The sequence below is a fragment of the Mytilus edulis genome, chromosome 9 (assembly GCF_963676685.1).
Source record: "Mytilus edulis chromosome 9, xbMytEdul2.2, whole genome shotgun sequence".
Taxonomy (NCBI): domain Eukaryota; kingdom Metazoa; phylum Mollusca; class Bivalvia; order Mytilida; family Mytilidae; genus Mytilus; species Mytilus edulis.
In genome coordinates, this window is record NC_092352.1 from 7,219,436 (window position 1) to 7,242,952 (window position 23,517).

Here is a 23,517-nt window from a genome sequence, read left to right on the forward strand (position 1 = left end):
GTCTACAACTTGCCTGTTGTGTCTCACAGATAACGGCACTCCACGTTAGTTCTACAGCTACATAACAACCTACCTGTATAGAGCCCTGCATGTACGCGTCATCCCTTGACGTACAGTAAATTGACGTCAACCTGTCATTACATATATATGGGTACAGGAACGACAACATAGCAACGTACATACCTTTACACTGACAGTGGACTACATTACGTGTGTGTACTAGGCAGCAACCTAACAACGTTGAGTCAACATGAAACCCAGTCACGTGGAACAGCAAGAAGAGATTCAGTCCCCAGAGGTAGATATCCCTATTTATCATATGTTTAGTAGTAAATACAGTAGTTTTGCATCTTTGATAAATAGATGGAGCCTGCTGTTTAATCCATATCGCGCAACTTGGATGCACACCCTTTATCGCAAACCCTTTATCACATCCCTACTTTTTCCTCAAAATAGGTCCAATAGAACGGTCATTCGGGCGTGACGCAATTATTGAATGACGTCATTGTTTGGTAGATGACGTCACGAACGTCAAGTTTTCATATTTTTGGCACACTAAATGAGGGGGGATAGGACCTTTATCGGGACTCCGGGATCGGGTGTTTTTAAGCCCGGGATTTTGGGATTGACCCTTTCGGGATCCAGGAATTCTTTTCTTCGGATTTCGGGACGTCGGGATTTACTTTATTTATATTCGGGATTTCGGGATTTCGTGTTTTTAAGCCCGGGATTTCGGGATCAGGACCCCTCCTATCCCCCCTCCTAAATGGAACTATAAAAAATACAAAAATAAACAAAATATTTTTAAAACAACAGCACGCAAATTGTAAGGTAGCCCAGGTGCTTCGGATAAGTAATTGAGCAGATCGGCCCCCCTTATACTGCCAGCGGGCCGATCTGGGCCGATTGACGTTACCTTTAACTGCCATCGGGCCGATCAGGCCGATTGACGTTGTCTGTAACTGCCAGCCGGCCGATTGGGCCGATTTAGGTGTTCTTTAACTGCCAATGGGCCGATTTGGCCGATGGTTAGGGTAAATGATATACAAACATTAATTTGATATTCTGTCAATATTCTTTCTTTTTCTCTACATTTTCCTTTTTTCGTGACGTCATATACAATTCTCTGACGAAACAGTGACGTCATTGCTGTAAAATTCAGCGCAATGGTTACCGTCAATCCATGGATGCGAGTTTTTCCTCCAGAACCGGAGCAGAACAAAAATATTCCGGGCGAATCCGGGGCCACGAAACATACCGGCAGCAAATTCAACACCAGTTAAATATTTCTATTTGCTGTTTTCGATAGAACTGATAAAAGAAATCGTCAGGAGAACAAACAGGTATACATTGTAAAATCATTTTGAAAGCACTGATAGGGAAAAAAATTGTCTCAAATGTTTTTGTACCATTAGAAATTCAATAAACAAACCAATTTATCTTAATCAATTATAATTGTATAACAATTTAATAAAACTTTCATTTTGTTAGCGAAATAAAACGTATCAAATTGAAGAGATATAATAAAGGAAGATAAAAATTAAAATAGTTCACGTTACACGATGCCTTTTTATATATACATATATCATGTAATAGTTTGAGAGAAAAAGGCAAACATTTAAAGTGGACAAACGTTTGAATTTCTTGAGGGGAGACATGAGGATTTATAAAAAAAATATAATATCCTTGCATGGTTATATATAGAGAAGAACATAAATATATTTGCCCAAGACAGTATGAACAAACAAAAATATTAGCATTCGTATGAAAATAAATATCCGCATAAAAATCTTCCTGTCCTAACATAATAACAAATGGACGTCCTCTAAATATAAATCTTAAGATATACCATTCCTTTGTACAGTTATGCAAGAAACTACATAAGAGAAGGTGCAGCAACCGCCAAAAGATATGCCAGAATGGAGTCTTGGAGACCGCTTACAGAAAATGAACTGAAGTCTTTCCTAGCTATAGTGTTTAACATGGGTTTGATTAGGAAGTCTTCCATAGAAGAATACTGGAATTCATCTTTACCAAGTCAGGCATCCCATTGGTTCAAGAAGGTCATGTCAAGAAATCGTTTCCAGAACATACTAAAGTTTTTATATGTGTCAGACTATTCAAGAAACGTCCCGAGACAGGTACGAATTAGACTGTGTAAACCATGCTTAAACATTGAAACGAAGAAATGATAGGATTTCAAATAAAACAAATCTCCACATGAAACCAAAATGACACAATAATATACAACTACAGATCATCGTACAGCCTTCAATAATGAGCAAATTCCATATCGCACAGTGATGTGCTTAAACAATCTGGCTGTTTTCTGCTCTTTGGTCGGGTTGTTGTCTCTTTGACATATTCCCAAATTCCATTCTCTATTTGATGACTAATTTTTAGTTTTGTCATACCTTTTTTTTTTATAGAAATAAACGTTCAATTTGTGTTAAAAGTAAAGGTTTCCGTTTAATCCATTTATCCTCGTCGATTCCTTAAATGTCTTGTACGAAATCAAAATTGTTCTTTCCAAATATAAAGTGTTACAAGGGGAACTTAAAGCAATTGAAAACAAAAGTTCAGTCTCGGATAAGGATATAAGGTATCCATTCCCGTGGGGCATTACAGCGTAACTTCATCTCAAGATGTTTTTATATTTTTTTTATATATAGCACCCAGCGTATGACCCTGCTTCAAGATTTAGACCACTGTTATCCTTTATGAACAAAACATTTTGTCGGTTCATCGTTTCTAAAAAAGAGGTTTGTGTGGACGAAACTTTAATGGCAACCAAAGGTCATAATGTAATGAGGCAGTACATTCCATCTAAGGCTGCAAAGTTTGGAATTAAATTTTGGATGCTTTGTGAATCAGCGACTGGTTACATTTTGCAAATGTCTGTGTACAGAGGGCGACATTTTGATCCAGTACCAGCAGGACAGTTGCAGGGTATAACGGTTGTCATGGATCTTATGAGTGCGTCCAATATTCTGAATAAAGGCTACCATGTTTTTTGTGATAGCTTCTTTTGCTCACAAAACCTAGCTTCACGACTTATTCAAACTACTACATATATTACAGGTAGCTATTTAAAGTAAAGCAAATTAAATGTAGAATGTTCACCTTATATCGGTGTACCGATGTTTTTGACTTTTCACAATTTCATTATCACTATATTCAACTTCGAACAGTGCATGGTAATGATATTTTTAGTCAGTCTAAGTGTTATAAAAATTTCCCAAAATTAAACAATAAAGGTCAGATAAACAAGAAAAAAAAATTAAAGAAATAAGAGAAAATAACATACAGTCAAGATAATGGTTAAAAAATAATTTCACATTGAAACTTAAACAGAAATACTGACCCCGTAAAATAAACCTGATGTGAACTCGTGCACTCTGGAATGATAAGCTGGCATTTTAAAATACATCAAATGTGTACATATAAACAGTTCGTTTAAAATATAGTACTTGCATTTCAGTCAATATATCTCCTTAGATATGCACATGTACGTAGTGTTACTATTATTTCTTAAAGTTATACATAGTATATATATATATGTTAATAGATAGCATAGGCTACATTGGGAAACGTGCCGACATTTTTTTTTCTTTTTTCAGGAACTCTTAGAAAGAATCGGCCTATGCCGAACACCATTCGTAACGCGAATCCGACACCTGACAATCCTGTTTACATGAGAAAGGGTAAAATGTTATGCGCCGCTTTTAGAGATATGGATGGGCATTTTTCAGCTCAACATCTTCCCTCCGGTCGCCCACGCATCGTGAACGGGTACAATAAAAATATGGGAGCAGTTGACACAACAGATGCCATAATGAAAGCGTACGGTGGACACCGAAAAAATCGTAAACCGTGGAAGAAAGTTGTCCTACATTTATTTCACCGCATTGTACATAATGCCTATATATTGTATCAAAAAAACACGTCGGACACACCAGTAAAATCCAGACTTCGATTCATCCAGGAGATTGTTGAATCTTTATCCGGAATCCGAAGTGAACAGCCGCGACGACAGTATATATATGCATTTCATTGAGAATCTGCACTTTGTTCTTTAAATTATGTCAAAATACAAAGTTCTGCTTTACAATTTTGCTAATGTATAAAAAGGATATGGGTGATGGATGCAACCTTGACCGAAAATATGATAATTTATTCATTTACGGTGACATTTTATCATGTTCTATATTAATGAAATGTTGTCACAAAGTCCATATTTTTTTATAACAATAAGTGAAAGTCGTGCTTACTTCTGCGCGTACGGCTACATTTTTATTTAATATAGCATTACATATAAGTTAATCTGAAAGGAGTCGTTTCCGAAATTGACGCTGGGACTGATTTATCGGAAAGGAAGTGTTTCCTTGATATTTTTTATTAAGAGTTATACGGATGTTTCAGGTAAGCGGGACAAGGTAAAACCATTTGATAAAAAAATATTAATGAAAAGTTTGCGAATCAATATGCTTCATGCATTTTAAAAAAGCTTCTAACGAAACAATGGTATTCTTTATCTGTAATCTGTAACGACGCTGAGATTGGGGAACTGTTTAAAATGGTTTATGCTATTTTTTAATGAAATCAACTTGGTATAAATTAAGATTAAACATTCAAATGTTCCGTGAGCTACATATTTTTATTTAACTTACCTCTTGATAGTAGCATTATTCGTTATTAAATCGTGCTCCTGTGCGATGTCGTCATCGGAACTCCGAAAGGAAGCGTTAAAGTATCGGAAAGGAAGCAAAAACGCCGATTTTATCGGAAAGGAAGCGTTATGAATATACACCGTTTATCACGAGTAAACTGATCAATTTTCCAACCTTGACAAATAAGGACAATGCACGTCTCTATGAACTGTCTGATATTCTTTCAGAAATAACATATTACAAGGAATATCCAAAGCTGTGATGTTTGCTTGCGTATTTCTACTCTTCGTCTGGGATAAATCCTATAGTGAAAAAACTGCCGTATTGACCCCAAGAAAAGTGGATGATATGGGCTTCAAGATACTAGTCTAAATACGAAGTTGCCTTCCGCCTTTCATAGATTTCTCTGTCTTCCTCAGGAAAATTAGCAAAATTAAGAACGATCCTGGTTTCATCTTTGGATCAAAAGTTTCACCAAATACAAAGGGTGCAGTGCCAAAGTTCACACCTCAGAGGTACTCTAAGTCAATGTACATAAGACGGCTGTTGAAAAGCAACCTGGAGGTAGCAGTCAACAAGATAAGTTTATCCTACATAAGACAAAGCATCAGCATCCCTTAAATAAATGCCGAGCGTTTCAAGCCAAAACAATCGAGGATCGCAAGGAACTGTTAAGACAGAATAATGTGTGCTATAAATGTTGTGAGTCAACCACACACAGAAGTCGGGACTGCAACGCAAGTATCAGTTGTAACGAGTGTGGAAGTGAATGACATACCACAGCACTTTATAATACTAGACCACAACAATCTGAAAGTTCCCAGTTTAGCTCACCCAGACAACCGTACGACGGGGAGCCAACACAAGTCTACGGCGGGGAGCTGACAAAGTCAGCTGAAACAAAGTTAACATATGTGAGTTCAACCTGCACAAAGATCTTCAAAGATCATAAGAGCGAGAAATATTATACCTGTGGACATGTACCACAAGGACAAGAAAGACAAAATTATCAGGATGTACGACATTATTGACAACCAAAGCAACCGGTCTCTTGCCTCGCCTGAATTCTTCAGTCTGTTCAACGTTCAACGTTCAAGAAAAACCTGAAAACTACTCTCTTACAACATGCTCCAGCAGAGTAGCTACTTCCGGGAAAAGAGGAAAAGATTTCGTCATAACATCTGTACATGGTAACGTACAGTTTGATCTGCCTACATTAATTGACTGTAATAATATTCCCAATAATCGAGACGAGATTCCTACTCTTAAGTTGCAATGCATCATCCGCATCTGAAAGAACTCGGAGGAAGCATTCCACCAATAGAGGAACGTTGTCAAATTCTTCTCCTTATTGGAAGGGACCTTATAGAGGCACACCACATCCTTGTACAACGCCTAGGACTATCCCTAACTCCATTTGCCCAAAATTTGAGACATGGTTGAGTCGTAATTGGAAATACATTCATTGACAATCAAACTGTTCCTATTGAAGTCAACAAAAAGATAACTAAAGTTTCAATCACGGAACCAGAACAACGTCTTACCTCAAGACCAGAAAAGCCTTCAAGGACAAGAATCTATTTGTTGTTCAGGATAATGACCAATACTTTCATTCGAATTCCAAGGTTTCAAAGTTGCATTCCATACAATTCTTTGAATGTACATGACCTAGTACCAAGCTTGATATACGCACGAATTCCTCTAAAGGGACAGCAATCGTGTCACTAGAAAATTCCATAGATAAAGAAAATTTCATTCTGAAATCAACAAGACCTGAAGTTCATGGAGAGGAAATCATTTGCTTCCACAAACCTATTCCGAAAGAAGGACCGATTGCCAATTTCAATATGCCTGCGAACAATCAACGTCTACTCCGAGTAAGAAGCAATATCGATAACTCTAAGTTGGATATTAGTGAAAGGGAACCAGTGGTCTTATCTGGACATCATCACAAAGCAACATCCTTTGTTGGACATTACTACTGTAACAACGAAATCAAACATCGAGGTCGCCACTTCACAGATAGAACAGCAAGATCAGCTAGATGGACTATTAGGACGAAACGCTTGATTTCGTTAAATACTCAAAAAGATGTGACATTTCACCAAACCGGAAGAGGATTAAGTATGAGCTCTCGTCATATCGACCGGAGGACCACCTTCAATCGTCGTCTCCGTCTAACAACGTTAGAGAAAACAGTTCCTACCATCTCAATAGCAGCTATGGAACATTCTACAAATCACAGCAACCTCATTGTGGAGAGCCTTTTTGTTGGGACAAGAAACTGTGCCAAACCAAGTTTCCCGTGTAATTAATCTATTCTGGAAACTTTATATTGAAAGGTAGTAAGTTGAGACCTGATATTTCTCACACACTCTTGTACATAATCAATTATGTTTGTTTATTTATTATCATATATTCATATGCGATTAAGTTATGGAATAGTGATATCAGATTGACATCAGACGGGGAGTACTCTGTTACACCGTTCCTCAATTTACGTAGCTCGTTTGATTATATTCTTAATCTGTTTATGTGTTCAAGTTTAGGAGGATTATATATCTGTAACCTGATAAGAACTTTAAAACATCGTATCATTACTGTTCCCTTTCTCACACGTATCCGTTACAGGAAATCGGCAAGGTCATTACAATCACGAGAAACATTTCGTTGAGACGTCATCTTGGTCACAATTTGTGGCTTACCACAGAGTGATTAATTATATAACATTGTATTTGAAGCCTTCAAAGTGCTCTTCATATATTTGAACCTTTTCTCCGTGAAATACTGGAACTTTAACCGCTCTTGAAAGTACAACATTTTCTCGGATTCAAAGGACTGTGTTATCAATATATATGACTTTTTGTTATCATAACCATTAATTCAACATATTGTAAAATTGTATTTTATTTGTATTTCATCTTTTTACCATTTATTATATTGGTTTGAGAATAAATTGTCATTACCTGATATTCTTATTGCTTGAGCCCAAACGTGGTTATACTTAATGGTTAGGCCATTACAAGTTCACAGATCGCATACTATGTTCAGCCGAATTTTCCTAGGAGTTCGGTATTTTTTGTGATTTTACTTTTTCCTAAAGCTGGGGTCACACATTCACGATGTTTACTGCCGTCCTTGACAGCACCATTCCCGATTAAAATTAATTAAAAGTCTGATCAAGATCCTATGAATCGTGGATGGAAGTTCAAACTTTAATTAAAATTTGTAAAGTTCGATAATCTCGTTCTAAATCCACTTCTAATCCGATTTGTATCTTTCGCCAGGTAAAATTCGACCGAGTCTGTCACGAGTGCGTCCCGATTCTACCGAATGTAATCCGACAGATAGTGACAAGACAGTGAACCGACGCTGACGGAAGTTATCCGTTCGAAAACTGTCGGCATACTCGGGATGATTGGGTACTGTCGGAACGTATTCCTATCACGGTCCGCTCTATCGCATTGCAAACGGCTTTGTCTGGTCTCAGTCGTATTGTGTTCTGTAATTGTCGGGACTCTGACGTGGGTATCATTGACGAATTTAGAATTAATAACGGGACTGTTTCGGAACGGTTTCGGCAAAAACGGTTCGCAATCGACAAGATCTGGATGCAATCTGGACTTAATCGGCAGAAAAACAGCAATGAAAATTTTCTCCAGATCATTCCCGTTCCACAGGACACCGTCCCGAATACACAGAACATTGTTAGGAATTTGATCCGATACAGCAGAATCTCTCACGACATAGGCACGATTGTAATCCGACTAGACAAAATCGGCTTAGTTTCCCCGAATGTTACGGGACGCATCTAACTGTCGGGGTGCTTTGTCGAACTATTCGGACCCGTCCCGACCAGTAGGAATCTGTTACGAACTAAAACGACTGCGTTCGGACAATAATAGGACATTCCAGATAATTGAGAATACTAATCCGACTTTTTCACTTTTCGTGTCGTATCTCTGTCTGATCTCAAACGGCAGCAATAATCGGCAGTGTGTGAACCCTGCATTATGTATATAGTAACTACAATCGTGTCTAATTTTCCTTAATTTGACCTACATACTGATACTTATAACCGGGTTTGCATTTAGATGTGGAATGGTTGATACTCTAGTCAAGAGGAATATGAATTATTTATTTCCTGTGTTTAGCTCTGAAGTGTCCTTTACTAAGTCAGGAATATGACAATTGGTATATTATAGTTCGTTTCTATGAATGCTGCATTGTCGTTTCTGTTCTTTTTTTTTGTTGCACTTTAGTGTTCTGTTGTTTCATTGATTTCCTCTTAAGGTTATAGTGTTTCCGTCGGTTTTAGTTTGTAACCCGGATTTATTTTCTCTCAATCGATTTTTGAATAGGGATATACTATTGTTGCCTAATTTCTTGACTATGTTGAATCTCGGTAAATTCCTAACAATAAATATTTAAATACCATATTTTCACCCTTTACACCACCATACAAGATGAAAATGAACAACCCGTCTACTACATGATGTTGTATTTCATCATAAAAAAAGTTTTGGATACCATACGGCATAATTTGTTTACATGGAACCGGAGAATTAAAAATTTTAGTCTAATAACAAATGAGTTTCTCGATGACAATATATTTGTTGAATTAGAGTGATGATAAAACAAGAAGGTTTAAGACGCTTCATCATTTTTTTAACATACAGATGTATTGATGATGTTCTTTTAATTAATAATAAAAAATGTTCTGATCGTGTCCAATTGATATTAATAAATTATCTTATTTTGCAAACATGTACATCAAATTTGATTCCAGCGGTCACCTAAGTACTATAGTATTTGACAAACAAGATTATTTCAATGTTTGAATTATATATTTTAGGTATCTATGATCAGTTTATTTTCTCACTTTGGCGGGAATATTCAAACTTCTCCCGCATTTTACAAAATGTGTCCATTATGTTTAAAAAGTGTTTGTCATATGTTTTACTATGCTGTGCGAAATAACAATTAGAACATGCCTGTTTCAAGTAAGTAATACCAAAGTTGGTTTCCAATCGTTCCATTAATTCAGAGTCGAGCTGTTTTGAGGTCTCATTTTTTTGTTGTAACCTTGAAAGATCTGCCCCTTCTAAAAATTAACTTAGAGTTTTGTATTTATTCACTTTTTTAAATTAGGGAGTAAGACTTTTACATGTAAGCAAATGCATTCATATGAATACGATAATAGTTTACTGATGATGAACGGTTTGCACATATATAAATCAGTTCTATCGTTAATGCCTGTTAAGTCAGGAATATATTAAGTTGTTATAAATTCCTTTGATGGGTTTGAGCTTTAATATTGCCATTTGATTAGTAACCTACCGTTTCAAATTTTCATCGGTGTTTTTTTATTTATTTATTTTACTTTCAATGCATTTATATCTTCCAATTTGTTTTATATGACTTTATTTTCCGACTATACGATTTGAATTTTCTCTGCAGTTTAGTATTTCTTTATTCTTCTTTGTACTTGTCTACTCATTTTGATGTTTATTCTGTATAATGTGTTATTAAAAGCCAGTATGTTTTGCCGTTCGGCTTTATGTTGTTTTTGAAAATTTCTAATATTATTTGTGATTTCGTCTATTTGTGAAGATTGAACAAATTGAAGGTGTTGGTCGTCAAAGCTTGATTTGAGACAGTCACTTTGATGACCAGTCCCTTATGCATTTATGTTTGGCAGGCACAAAACTAGAGTTATTCTTAATAATTTTATTTTTTTACAAGTCTCTTATATGTTTTTAAACATATTAAAAATAAAAGCCGTCAAATGCTTTTTTTCTGCGGAAATCATATATATCATAGTATTTTTTAGCGTCTTTCTTTTCTCCATAAATTTCCAACGCTATTGCTAAACATTTGCAGGCTTCGCCATATGAAGAATCCTCACAATTAAAGTATCTCTCATCGATAGAAGATCGCAGATCCAGTATGGCCTGCTTAAATTTAAACTTTTTATTTAAACGAAAAAAACAGAGAAAACGTAAAAAATGAATATATACCAATGGGGGTATAAAGGTTGCTGTTGTTAACTGTACATCTAGTTCTGGCGGAATGACTCTAGAATTATAGTAAAAAGAAATCTCATGTATAACGTGTTTCTTGTAGAGATGTCTGCATTTCCATAGTTTTCTTCGTATTCCATCGTTCTCAATCTCTGACAAATTATTAGCGATGCCTATATTATTTACATGAAATAATTTATCTGAGGTACATTCACTTAAAGCATGATGTATAAGTTGTAGAGAAACTTTGTATTTTCCAATACAATAGTAGTATGTTGCCAAATACATCCACCCTGACACCGCGTCCACACGTAATCCAATGATTAAGTACGGCAAATATTGCTTCACTAATTTATATTTAAGTTTGCTAGGACATTCGTAATTAATATTCATAGTTTTACCTACAAGCTGACAGAATTGAGTAAAAACTATTAATGGCATGAAATCAGTTGTTGCATATTTCAAAAATCGTTTGATAAACAATTTTCCTCTGTTCAATTGACGATCAGGTGGGTGTAAGAGACTGACCACTCCAAATATCCGAATAAAGGGTCGTGATATCTGAAGACTTACAGCTGTAAGATTCGAACAAACAACCTCAACAACAGACATATTTTGTGCAAAAAGAACGTCGTTGAAGAAGTTCGAAAACACATCACAGCAACTAAACATATATATTCCCCTTGACCACAAGTCATTTAAAAATTTAAGAAATTCAGGATGCTGTCGATTAAATCTGCACTCAAACAAATTATTCTCAATTATAAAATAATGAGGAAGACATTTGTAAGTGATACAATATATGAGTCGTTTTAAGCATTTCATGAAACATGGCCATAGATTTTCTGATCGCCAAAAGGATGGGTTAGATTCCTCACAAACCCAAAACACGACGGTTTTCATAAAATATGAACAAAGTAAACCGTTGAATTGCTTATTTTTGTCAATAACTTGTTTCAATAAAAGTTTCATAAGTGAATAACATAAAAACTGAGTATGTGTGAACGAAAAAATCAGAAGTTTTTCTGCAACAGAAAAAGAAATTCTCCATTCCAAATGTTCATTTGGTGAGTCTTTGCAACCTATGGGAACAAACAAAGTACCATAGCTATATATACGTGACACTAAAAATGGAGACGGCCAGTAACGCTCCCTTTTAATCCATGGCTTCGCCTGATTAATCCAAACTGGACATCTCAGACAAACAGTTAGATCACAAAGGCCCGCATCTGTCTCGTCTGAAACACACGGACCATGGAAGCGAAATGGTTTAAAGAGCCAGGTAACCGAAATCAGTAAATACCGAATCCGTTCACTTTCAAGTCGATATTCCTGTCCATGTGGAGTAAGAGCCAATTTTACAAGTGAATCAAAATGACAGCTGTACCCTTTAAGTTGAGAAAAGCAAGGTTTACATTCATCAGTATCCATCACGATATTATTCGGAATTAGGAACGAGTCTTCTGTTCTGTCTTCACTTATATGCACATTTGGAAATAACCCCATAATGTCTAGATCGCTCCCCATGTCTAGGCCTTCTGCTCTACTACCACTGGTGATCGGTATGAAATCTGTTCTTTCTGTGAAGTAATCTACTGAAGCGAAAAATCGTCGTCTTTTTGTTACTACTTCTTCTGATCCTATTGTCTTACACAAATGATTATAAAGTCTTCTACATACATCTTTATTAATCTCCATCTGAAAATAATATTTATAAATATCTGTATCTCTAATCGTACAGTTAAATGCACGTCAGAACAAGATTCCACACAACAATACAAAATATACTCTGTGTGTACTTATTTGAAGTAGGGAAACCACTTTTTTGGGGCGCCTGTTGGGATGATGTAATTCAAACTCAACTAAAACTTATCTTATGTAATGAATGTATATGTTATATGAATATTGTTTAGCATACAACAAACCAGTCCTATTTGGGGTAAAACTAATATAATCCAGATACTACATGATGAAGTGCAGCTGAGTAATAAATACAAAATTGTGGTGTCATACACAAAACTTAACACTTCATCAAATCAACTTAGTCTATGTTATGTATGATACAAAAATCTGTGAAACCGATTTCTTTTCTTGAATTGAGCTTTATGACAATAAGATAAATAAACATCAAATAGATGTTCAGTAGTTGTCGTTTGTTGATGTGGTTCAAATGTTTCTCGTTGCTCTTATTTTTATATTAACTAGACCGTTGGTTTTCCATTTGGAATGGTTAGACACTATTATGTTTTTTTACCCTTTATAGCTTGCTGTTTGGTCTGAGCCAATGCTCTTTGTTGGAGACCATACCTTGACCTATAATGGTTTTCTTTTATAAATTGTGACTTGGATGGAGAGTTGTCTCATTGGCACTCATACAACATCTTCCTTTATCTATTTACGATAACTATTCAAATATGAATTGATATTCGGCTATTATCAAAAGGCTGTTGAATCAAAATTTCAATTGCTCGATTTCCACAGTGGCAGATATAGTGATGGAAAACGGCAAGTATAATATCTATATATTTATTATTATGAAATTAAAAAGAAAAAGTATAAAAGGGGCAATAATGAAAGCAACGGCAAAATAGTACGTTTAGAGAGAAAACATATATTTGCAACTTAAACGAAAAGAAATTATCAAAATACGGTTATATCAGCATTGATATTAGATAGTACATGTAAGTACAATACTGTAACATAAGAAAATGCCTATACCAAGTCAGGATTCAGACAGTTGTTATCCATTCATTAGATAGTACATGTAAGTACAATACAGTAACATAAGAAAATGCCTATACCAAGTCAGGAATCAGACAGTTGTTATCCATTCATTAGATAGTACATGTAAGTACAATACAGTAACATAAGAAAATGCCTATACCAAGTCAGGAATCAGAAGGTTGTTATCCATTCATTAGATAGTACATGTAAGTACAATACAGTAACATAAGAAAATGCCTATACCAAGTCAGGATTCAGACAGTTGTTATCCATTCATTAGATAGTACATGTAAGTACAATACAGTAACATAAGAAAATGCCTATACCAAGTCAGGAATCAGACAGTTGTTATCCATTCATTAGATAGAACATGTAAGTACAATACAGTAACATAAGAAAATGCCTATACCAAGTCAGGATTCAGACAGTTGTTATCCATTCATTAGATAGTACATGTAAGTACAATACAGTAACATAAGAAAATGCCTATACCAAGTCAGGATTCAGACAGTTGTTATCCATTCATTAGATAGTACATGTAAGTACAATACTGTAACATAAGAAAATGCCTATACCAAGTCAGGAATCAGACAGTTGTTATCCATTCATTAGATAGTACATGTAAGTACAATACTGTAACATAAGAAAATGCCTATACCAAGTCAGGAATCAGACAGTTGTTATCCATTCATTAGATAGTACATGTAAGTACAATACAGTAACATAAGAAAATGCCTATACCAAGTCAGGATTCAGACAGTTGTTATCCATTCATTAGATAGAACATGTAAGTACAATACAGTAACATAAGAAAATGCCTATACCAAGTCAGGATTCAGACAGTTGTTATCCATTCATTAGATAGTACATGTAAGTACAATACAGTAACATAAGAAAATGCCTATACCAAGTCAGGATTCAGACAGTTGTTATCCATTCATTAGATAGTACATGTAAGTACAATACAGTAACATAAGAAAATGCCTATACCAAGTCAGGAATCAGACAGTTGTTATCCATTCATTAGATAGTACATGTAAGTACAATACAGTAACATAAGAAAATGCCTATACCAAGTCAGGAATCAGAAGGTTGTTATCCATTTATTAGATAGTACATGTAAGTACAATACAGTAACATAAGAAAATGCCTATACCAAGTCAGGATTCAGACAGTTGTTATCCATTCATTAGATAGTACATGTAAGTACAATACAGTAACATAAGAAAATGCCTATACCAAGTCAGGAATCAGACAGTTGTTATCCATTCATTAGATAGAACATGTAAGTACAATACAGTAACATAAGAAAATGCCTATACCAAGTCAGGATTCAGACAGTTGTTATCCATTCATTAGATAGTACATGTAAGTACAATACAGTAACATAAGAAAATGCCTATACCAAGTCAGGATTCAAACAGTTGTTATCCATTCATTAGATAGTACATGTAAGTACAATACTGTAACATAAGAAAATGCCTATACCAAGTCAGGAATCAGACAGTTGTTATCCATTCATTAGATAGTACATGTAAGTACAATACTGTAACATAAGAAAATGCCTATACCAAGTCAGGAATCAGACAGTTGTTATCCATTCATTAGATAGTACATGTAAGTACAATACTGTAACATAAGAAAATGCCTATACCAAGTCAGGAATCAGACAGTTGTTATCCATTCATTAGATAGTACATGTAAGTACAATACTGTAACATAAGAAAATGCCTATACCAAGTCAGGATTCAGACAGTTGTTATCAATTCATTTGATGTGATTGAGATTTTGATTTTGCTATTTGATTAGGGACTTTCTGTTTTGAATTTTCCTCGGAGTTCAGAATCTTTGCGATTTTACTTTGTTTTCAATAATCAAGCTTAAATTCGTGCAGATATGAAGTTATATATCACTTTACGCTTTGCCTTTGGGAAATGACAAACACAGGTCATTTTTTTTTACTATGGTAAATACGTTTATCTTAATTTTATATGTTAGGCAAAAAAACATTAATTTAGAGGGGAATTTGATAAAGTTTAAAGATTCAAAATACAAAACACAAAATCTGATGCATGCTTTAATCGTTGTTACCACTTCATGTTATCAAATTAATTAGGCTGGTCATCAAATCATTTCCTAAATATGTAAAAACATAAATTATTAATAATTAATTCCAATGATATGTTTCATGTGCTAGCGGTCAATAAATTTGTAAAACTGAATTTCTATCATTTGTAGAAAAATTCATTATTATACGATTTCTGAATTTGATATAGAGCAATTTTCAATACTTTTTTTGAATAAAGAGGTCGGGAACACTACCTTATATAGATATGCATAAATTAGCTTACTTATGTCCTCACACATGCAACTGTTTATTTACGTGTGACGCAATTTATTTTTACCTGGGTTTTTGACCAATAGACTAAATTAGTAACAATGCATGATGGACTAAAACATGTTTACAATCACCCCCTATCTATTTTATTGACGTCTTAGTTGTAGTACCTAAACATACCGTTTCATAAAACTTATGATTCTTGAAAATAAGATGAAGGCCATATGCACCCCACCCAAGGGTCATAAACACCATACCGTGAATCATTCAACAAGGTAAAGTTAGCCTAATCTATTGCTTATAGTATTTTAAAACTGTCCTTAGATATATGTAGATGTGGTGTGAGTGCCAATGAGACAACTCTCCATCCAAATAACAATTCAAACCATTATATTGTTTTAACTAACCAATAAACCATGCAGGGGAATAGGTCATAAAACATCTGTCAGGTAAACTTATAACCCTTACCAAAATTCCATTTTGAACATTTGCCTTTTGCCTCTACATGTTCCAGTATCTGCAAAAGAGACTTAATAAAAAAATCTTAAAGTCGATCAGTTCACAATGAAAACAAAGTTAAGGCTGTATGGATCCTAGCATATATCTGATGGATATGAATACGTTGTAATGATGTTATATACCAAATATACATTTAGATGAATGAAAATATCATGTTTATTTAAAAGTTGCTTAACAATGAAAATCGCCTTTTTTATCCCCTGTAGCTTATCTGTTGCAAAAATGAAAGCTATGACAAATTTAATGAAGATTTAAACAACTTCCCTAAAAAGGTGGGTGTATTTTTTAGACTTAAGTCTGGTTCTCTTCAGTTTTTGGAAGAATTTTTAAAGTGTTTACAATTGATTTCTAATGAAAACTAGAGGTGCTATGAACAAAGCTTACACATTGATATGTTTATCACAACAACAAAAAAGGGAAAATTCTATTACAGTGAGTTGCTTATAGGTGTTACTGTAAAAGTTTACCTATAGCTCAACCTGTTTTTAAAATTGACAATAAAATAGGGACATTTAAATTGACCAGTTGGTATTGTTAGATTTAAATCTACCTTGATGCTACCTGTAAAAAATTTTATTCACCTAACCCAAAGTTTCAGCATGCTTTTTTCCTGAACTTTTTCTTACCTAGGATTATTCTATTGAGAGATTTTTTATTTTACTGTCATTCAAAATATTAGGAGTGATCAAGCCAAACAAGAATGACTATATCATATATGTTATTTTCTTGCAGTTTATTTAAAATTGCATGGCCTAAAATGCACTCCATTTCATCTTAATGTTTGCATAGCTACTACTAGCAGTGTTTAATACCCTAAATAATCCAGTTGTAATATTTCACTCACTTTATGAAACATCATAATCATATTTGAATAAACAATTTCATTTATTTTTTTACACTAATATTTGACATCTCATCCAGAATTCCAAAGTTTTTAAATAATTCCCAATTTTATTCATTTTTCACTACTTCACTAGATTTTTTTCTAAATCCATAGTATAAATTCTGATTAACTTCCCATGATATACATCCTAATTTAACAGGTGCAGAATCTATACATAATTCAGAATCTTGTAAATTTTTTTTATCATTTCCATTACTATATTCCAAATAGTTATCCTCACTTTACAAATATTTTGTAATATTTTATTTATATTTTTACTATACATCACTTGATTTTTCTATATCCACAGTAAACATTTTATTTCATTTCCTATTATAAATTTCCAAATCAAACAATATTTGATCCAGAATTTTATAATGACTATTTCCAATTTCACATTCACTTAAAACATTTCCTCACATTAGGAATAATTTAGAATATTTTACTTTCATTTTTCACTTTATAGACTATATCCACTGCATTAATTCAACATTTTATTTCATTTCCAAGATCCCATTTAAATGGTAAATCATCTTAAGTTTGTAATAGATCCCAAATTAATTATGAATGTTTTCAAAATCACATTTAAAGCCACAGAAACATGTTGGATGAACTCACACTATATCTCCTACTTGAATTCCAGTTTTGAATTTTTTTAATCTTTAACATAACTAAATCCCATCGTATGAAAATTTGAATTTCCTTGAGCGAACACAGCATTTTATGCACAAAAGTCCCAATAATATTATAATAGATTTCAAAGAAAAAACACAGCAAGGTATAATCCAAAATTATTTTTGAATTTTACATGTACAACATCATATGTAAGCCCCACAAAACAGTTTGAATGAATTATTTCCTCCTTGATGTCCTTCATGACAATAAAATCTTGAAAAAAACACATCACATTTTAAGAAGCAAAATTGCTATAAAAAATCTAAGAAGTGAATTCAAATAAAATAAATCCAATATTGTATGCACAATGACACCAAAAGATTTCAAACATTGCAAATAATAATCCAAAATGAGAATCTTGAAGGGACATGTGAAGAAATGAACAACATATCCATCTGAAAATTTAAACTGTAAACACCTGAACAGCTATTTCTTGTTTCACTGGCAGCTGGACAATACTATATATAAGGGTTAGAATTTTAAAGAAGCATTTAGTGTGTAAAGACAGTTTAATTTTCAAACATAGTAATACATATTTAATTTAATCTTTTACTGATTTAGAATTTTAGGTAAAAGATAGATAAATTATACATATCAGGGATTTAAAACAATGAAAACCAAAACTATTTTCTTCCCTATCAATTTTTTAATAGAATAATCCTAGGTAAGAAAAAGTTCAGGAAATAAGCATGCTGAAACTTTGGGTTAGGTGAATAAATGTTTTTACAGGTAGCATCAAGGTAGATTTAAATCTAACAATACCAACTGGTCAATTTAAATGTCCCTATTGTATTGTCAATTTCAAAAACAGGTTGAGCTATAGGTAAACTTTTACAGTAACACCTATAAGCAACTCACTGTAAAGCTTACCCAGATAAAAAGAAAAAAATGAATTGGCAAAATGGATCCAACTTTGTGTGAGTTACAATTAAATTAATTTAAGTTAAGGGTATTTAGGTCTAGGAGAGGAAGATACATGATACTTTCTGATAGGTACCAAAAGATAAAGCAACGCCAAAGTCCATGTTTTGCTGATGGAAACTCCATAAATAATTAAAATAAAAAAATAGGTATGCAATGAAGATTCAAAGTAAGTTATAAAGGGTTTAGGAGGAGAGGCAGATGTAGATGTGAACTGTCGTTTGCATATCTAACATCATCAGGGCTTTTTATAGCAAACTACAAGTTATGGGTTTTTCTTATTGTTGAAGCAGTATGGTGTCCTATAATTGCTGACAACCACTTCATTTAAAGTTAGGTGAGTTTTCTCATTGACAATCATGCTGCATAATGTCCTTCTAAAATTAAACAAAAAAGTATTTTCGAAGAGCCAAAGACAATTGTAAACACTTTGGAATTTTTCTATGAGTAAGATTTTGTGAAATTTACACAAACTTCAGCCAAATTAATTAGAACCAGTTTCACAAATACAAAAATTGTACAGATGACAAACAGAGGAATGCACAAAGTAATGTAAATGATCCCAACTCACAACCAACCTCCATCTTTAACAGTAATGTGTATAAAAATAACAGGCACAATGAAATGGTCTTCAGTACACAAGTAAAAGAAATAGACAAGGTTTACTGTCAACTAAACATTTTTATTTAACATAATCACCTGCATAGAAAATGGCAATGAGTACAAAAGGATTGTGATCAACATTCTATATTTAGCACCTAGAATTGTCCAAACTATGGACAATAAACATTCTAATATCTCTTTCACTTAATTAACTTCCACAAATACAATACAGACAATTTACTTCCTGTTGTGTAAAAATTAATGTGTATGTAATACACTAATCAAGAATATTTTACAAAAGATTTCTTTGCAAAACCAACACGTGTGACAATATTTGTGAATCTTACAGGAACATTTTAATATTTCTGCTTTTGTTAAAACTTTTATAAAATGTAGAAATCTAAAACAAAAGCTAGAGTTTGACATGTATATTGACTAATGGTATTTGACTGCAAGTCCTGAATAAATTAATAAAGTAGTTTGCAAAACTACCTCTAACTGAATCTTTTCAAATAAAGCAAACAAGAAAATATATATTCAAGATGTCTAAAAGAGGAATTTGGTCCAAACAATTAAATCATTCTTTTGAATGGGCTATGATCATGAATATGAAAAACTGCAAGCAAAAACCTTCATATATAAACAACTTTAGATGTGAAAAAGTATAAAATTATGAAAATAAGAAGGAGAAAATACTTCAGTCTCAATAAAAAATATTTTGATAAATTGACTAGATTACTTGAAGTAAGAAATAAATACACAAGATACATGTACACTGTAACAAAAATACACTTTTTTCTGACAATTTTTAACATATTTAAAAATAATAAAAATTGATATTACACAAAGTGTATATAATTTGTGTAAAAAGCAATAATATCTGTTATATGCCATTATGATGAACTTTGAGTTGATAAGCAATGTATAAAATTTTCACCATTGTGTCAAAAATATTCATTTATTTCTGAATTTCTACATCAAATTTGATTTCTTTTAACAAATACACACAAAAATCTTCTTGAATTTTAATACCTTTAAGCACAAAAGACTGATATTTTCATTTGAGATACAAGCTGAACACATTAACAACATACATTTATAAATCATTTCTGACAGCTTTCCTTCATGCAAAATTCAAGCAAATTTATTTACAAAGGTATAAAAATAAATATTTTTTATCTTTATATTACAAAATGTATAAAAATCTTTTAACAATTCATTCATCATACATATAAACTTATTTTTAGTCCTGTTGTTTTTTATCAAAATATTCATAGTCATTACAAACATTCTCGATTTTTAAGTTAAGTAGGTTTTTTTTAAATTCTATAGAAGGTTAAATGTTATCCCTAAAAAAGAAGTAAACATACTCTTTCTAAATAAAATAACTTAACTGCCTGAAAATCATGTGAAAACCTTTCTAATTCCTTTTCAATTTGATGTACTCTGTTTCAAATATTGACCTAGAGCATCACTGAAGAAACATTAATTGTCAAAATATGAATCTGATGTAATATATAGTTGGTACCCTTAATGTTAATGAACTGTTAGTCAAGTTTTAAAACTTTAATCAATCTTTTAGTTAAAAAATGTGCAAAAGCGTATGACAATTATAAAAATAAAACTCCAATTTTCTAAAATCATACATTCATCATTAAAACCACATCCTCTTATAAAAAATATTTTGAATTCTTATATTTTTCCTTTGAATTGCGCCTAGCTGACATTAAATACATTTTGGCTTACAGATTATTTTGAGCAATAATTGGGTGAATTATTTAATTAAATATACACAATTGAATTAATTAAAAAGAATAGTTAATAATAACTCAAATACATTTTAAGCAACAAAATCTACATTTTAATATCATATGGTGACAGATCTATGGTCTTGATGCTTATATAGTATCATTTAACCAAACATTGTGGATTCATTTAATATCAATATTAGAGTTTGTTAGCCTCTTGTTTCGTTGTTTCATCTTTCACTCCATCAAAGTTTGTAATTACTTGTAATTAATTTAGTTTTTAAATTTGTTGTTTCTGTTACCAAACAAATCCTGATGAAATATAAATTATAAATATTAAATACATAGTAATTTAAGGACATAAGTTTAAGTAATAAATTGAATACAACACTTATGCTAACCCCGATTATCATATTTCTTTAGGGAAGTTAACCATTGACATTTTAGAGACTTTCAGATAAATGAAAAATAGCACAAATATTTGTTTCTGTAAGTGCCCCATTTTATTATTTTAATATCTGTTATTCGTTCTAGCTGACTAAGATCTATGAAGGGAATATCCATGAAGAACTCTACAAATATTTTTATAAGTCATTATTTATTTTGAGTTTAATTATAATTATTCCTTACCATGTTAATTGGTCCAGGGCAATAATTATAAATCTTTGTCCCCATAAAGTGGCCTCTTTAAAACACATTATATACAGAGGTTTCATTTAATATCAACTTTTTTTGTAAAAAGTAAAAAAAAATAACTAGTTTAATCTATGTTTAATTCTGTTAAACAATAGATGCCTGTATTCACAGACAAAGACTCAAACAAAGTAAATGGCATGTCTAAAATTTAAAATGATCAACCCCATACATCTAAAAAAAAAAAACACAAAAAAACTTAATTTTGTGATTAATACCCGTTGCTAAACATTTGATTTACAACAAAATTATAATGCTGACAAACTCACACATAAATAAATTAAATATCTATACAACAACTTGTGAAAGACAATTGTTCAGGCCAAGTCAAACAGATCTCTGTTCCAAGGCCAGAGACAATGTTTAGGCCAAGTAGGTCTGTGTTACATCATACCAAGAGTCCATGACTTAAGACCCAGGCTACTTAATTTTGGGGCAAACATTAAGGCAGAGACAAGCTTGTTCTAACAAACTATAAATTCAAATGCAAATAAAATTGGTCATGAAAATCATGAATTAAATTATTCAAAGGAAAAGCAGTCTGGCAACATCTCCCTTTTGACTATTCACAAACATATGAGTTCCTTTTTTTAATATTATACTAGTAGAAATACATTAAAACAGATTGTCAAGTTTCCAAAAAGTTTAATTGAAAAGAAAATTTGGTTCAGATTCTTCTATAATTCATTACCTTTCATGTGAGACATAACACAGAATGTTTGTTAAAGTCTCGTTTACATGTTTCAGGCTTGGCCTAACACAAAATGTGTCATCTGTGAAAGTATCATCATTGGCCTAAAACATAATTCTACAAACTTCTAGTAAAATATAACCACTCTTCTATAATTATAAGATTCTAGCACTGATTGATATGTATGTAGGAATAGCTGTCTTTGTTCATGAATTTCCATCACAGTTAAATGCTGTCATTAAAATCTGATTTGAAAACGCTTATGGGCACAGGATCCCAAAATATCTATTTATAAACACAAGGATCACAGAAAGCCTATTAATAGACAAAATTCTAAATCTACCATATTAGGTCAATGGCAAGTTTATCATATAATTTGGCGATATAAAATGAAAGCATGGTTATATCTCCGTTGTCTGTAAACCTTCTATCATTCTGGTATCCAAAGCACCATTTGGCATGTTGCCATTAGAAATTTTCCCGTTTTTAGTCTCATTGTTATTATTTCTCATAGCATTGTGTGCCTGTAGTGCAGCTTTGATGTTCATATCAGGAGAACCAATATCGTTATGTTTATTATTTTCCTCAGCGAATTGTAAAGAAGCTTCTTGTTCATCGTAACGATTAGGGTTTGGAGGTCCGACAGCATTATCATCAATAGCATCATAATCTCTGTAAAAAAGAAAGAAATCTGTATCAATATTCAGATATATAAGATCAAAATACACCCCAAAAAAAATAACAATATCATAATACACAAACAATATTTACTGATCTTTCCATCTTAAGCACATCAAAAGTTTTTATCTATTTTCTTCTTTGACATATTTAACTTATGTAAAAGCAATTTTCAATTTGATATATATGGACCAAGGGAGGCTAAAGTTTTTATTATTGCTGTAAAATTGTATTCCAAACAGTAAATTTTAGTTTTAATTCATTTTTGTTTTGAGAACATTTACAAGAAAACATTTTAAATAAATTTTGAAAGTGGTATAAAGAAGTATAGTTCAACATGTAAAGTTGGAA

General features: G+C 32.7%; 3 protein-coding genes across 3 annotated transcripts in view; 1 reads left to right on the top strand and 2 right to left on the bottom strand.

Annotated features, from left to right (window-relative positions):
* Positions 1-1,237: 1,237 nt before the first annotated feature.
* Positions 1,238-4,057, top strand: LOC139489418 (piggyBac transposable element-derived protein 4-like). Its single transcript, XM_071275738.1, has 4 exons — positions 1,238-1,343; positions 1,865-2,141; positions 2,673-3,081; positions 3,621-4,057. The coding sequence occupies exons 2-4, from the start codon at positions 1,920-1,922 to the stop codon at positions 4,055-4,057; spliced, it is 1,068 nt and encodes a 355-aa protein (XP_071131839.1). The 5' UTR covers positions 1,238-1,343; positions 1,865-1,919.
* A 6,360-nt stretch (positions 4,058-10,417) lies between these two features.
* On the bottom strand, positions 10,418-12,449 carry LOC139487553 (uncharacterized). The gene has a single exon (XM_071272435.1). The coding sequence runs from the start codon at positions 12,389-12,391 to the stop codon at positions 10,439-10,441; it is 1,953 nt and encodes a 650-aa protein (XP_071128536.1). The 5' UTR covers positions 12,392-12,449; the 3' UTR covers positions 10,418-10,438.
* Positions 12,450-19,414: 6,965 nt separating this feature from the next.
* Positions 19,415-23,517, bottom strand: part of LOC139487555 (cadherin-23-like) — a 143,135-nt gene continuing 139,032 nt past the window's right edge. Inside the window, exon 39 of the mRNA XM_071272436.1 lies at positions 19,415-23,160. Coding sequence (XP_071128537.1) covers positions 22,890-23,160 — 271 coding nt within the window. The 3' untranslated portion in view covers positions 19,415-22,889. The remainder of the gene's footprint in view (positions 23,161-23,517) is intronic.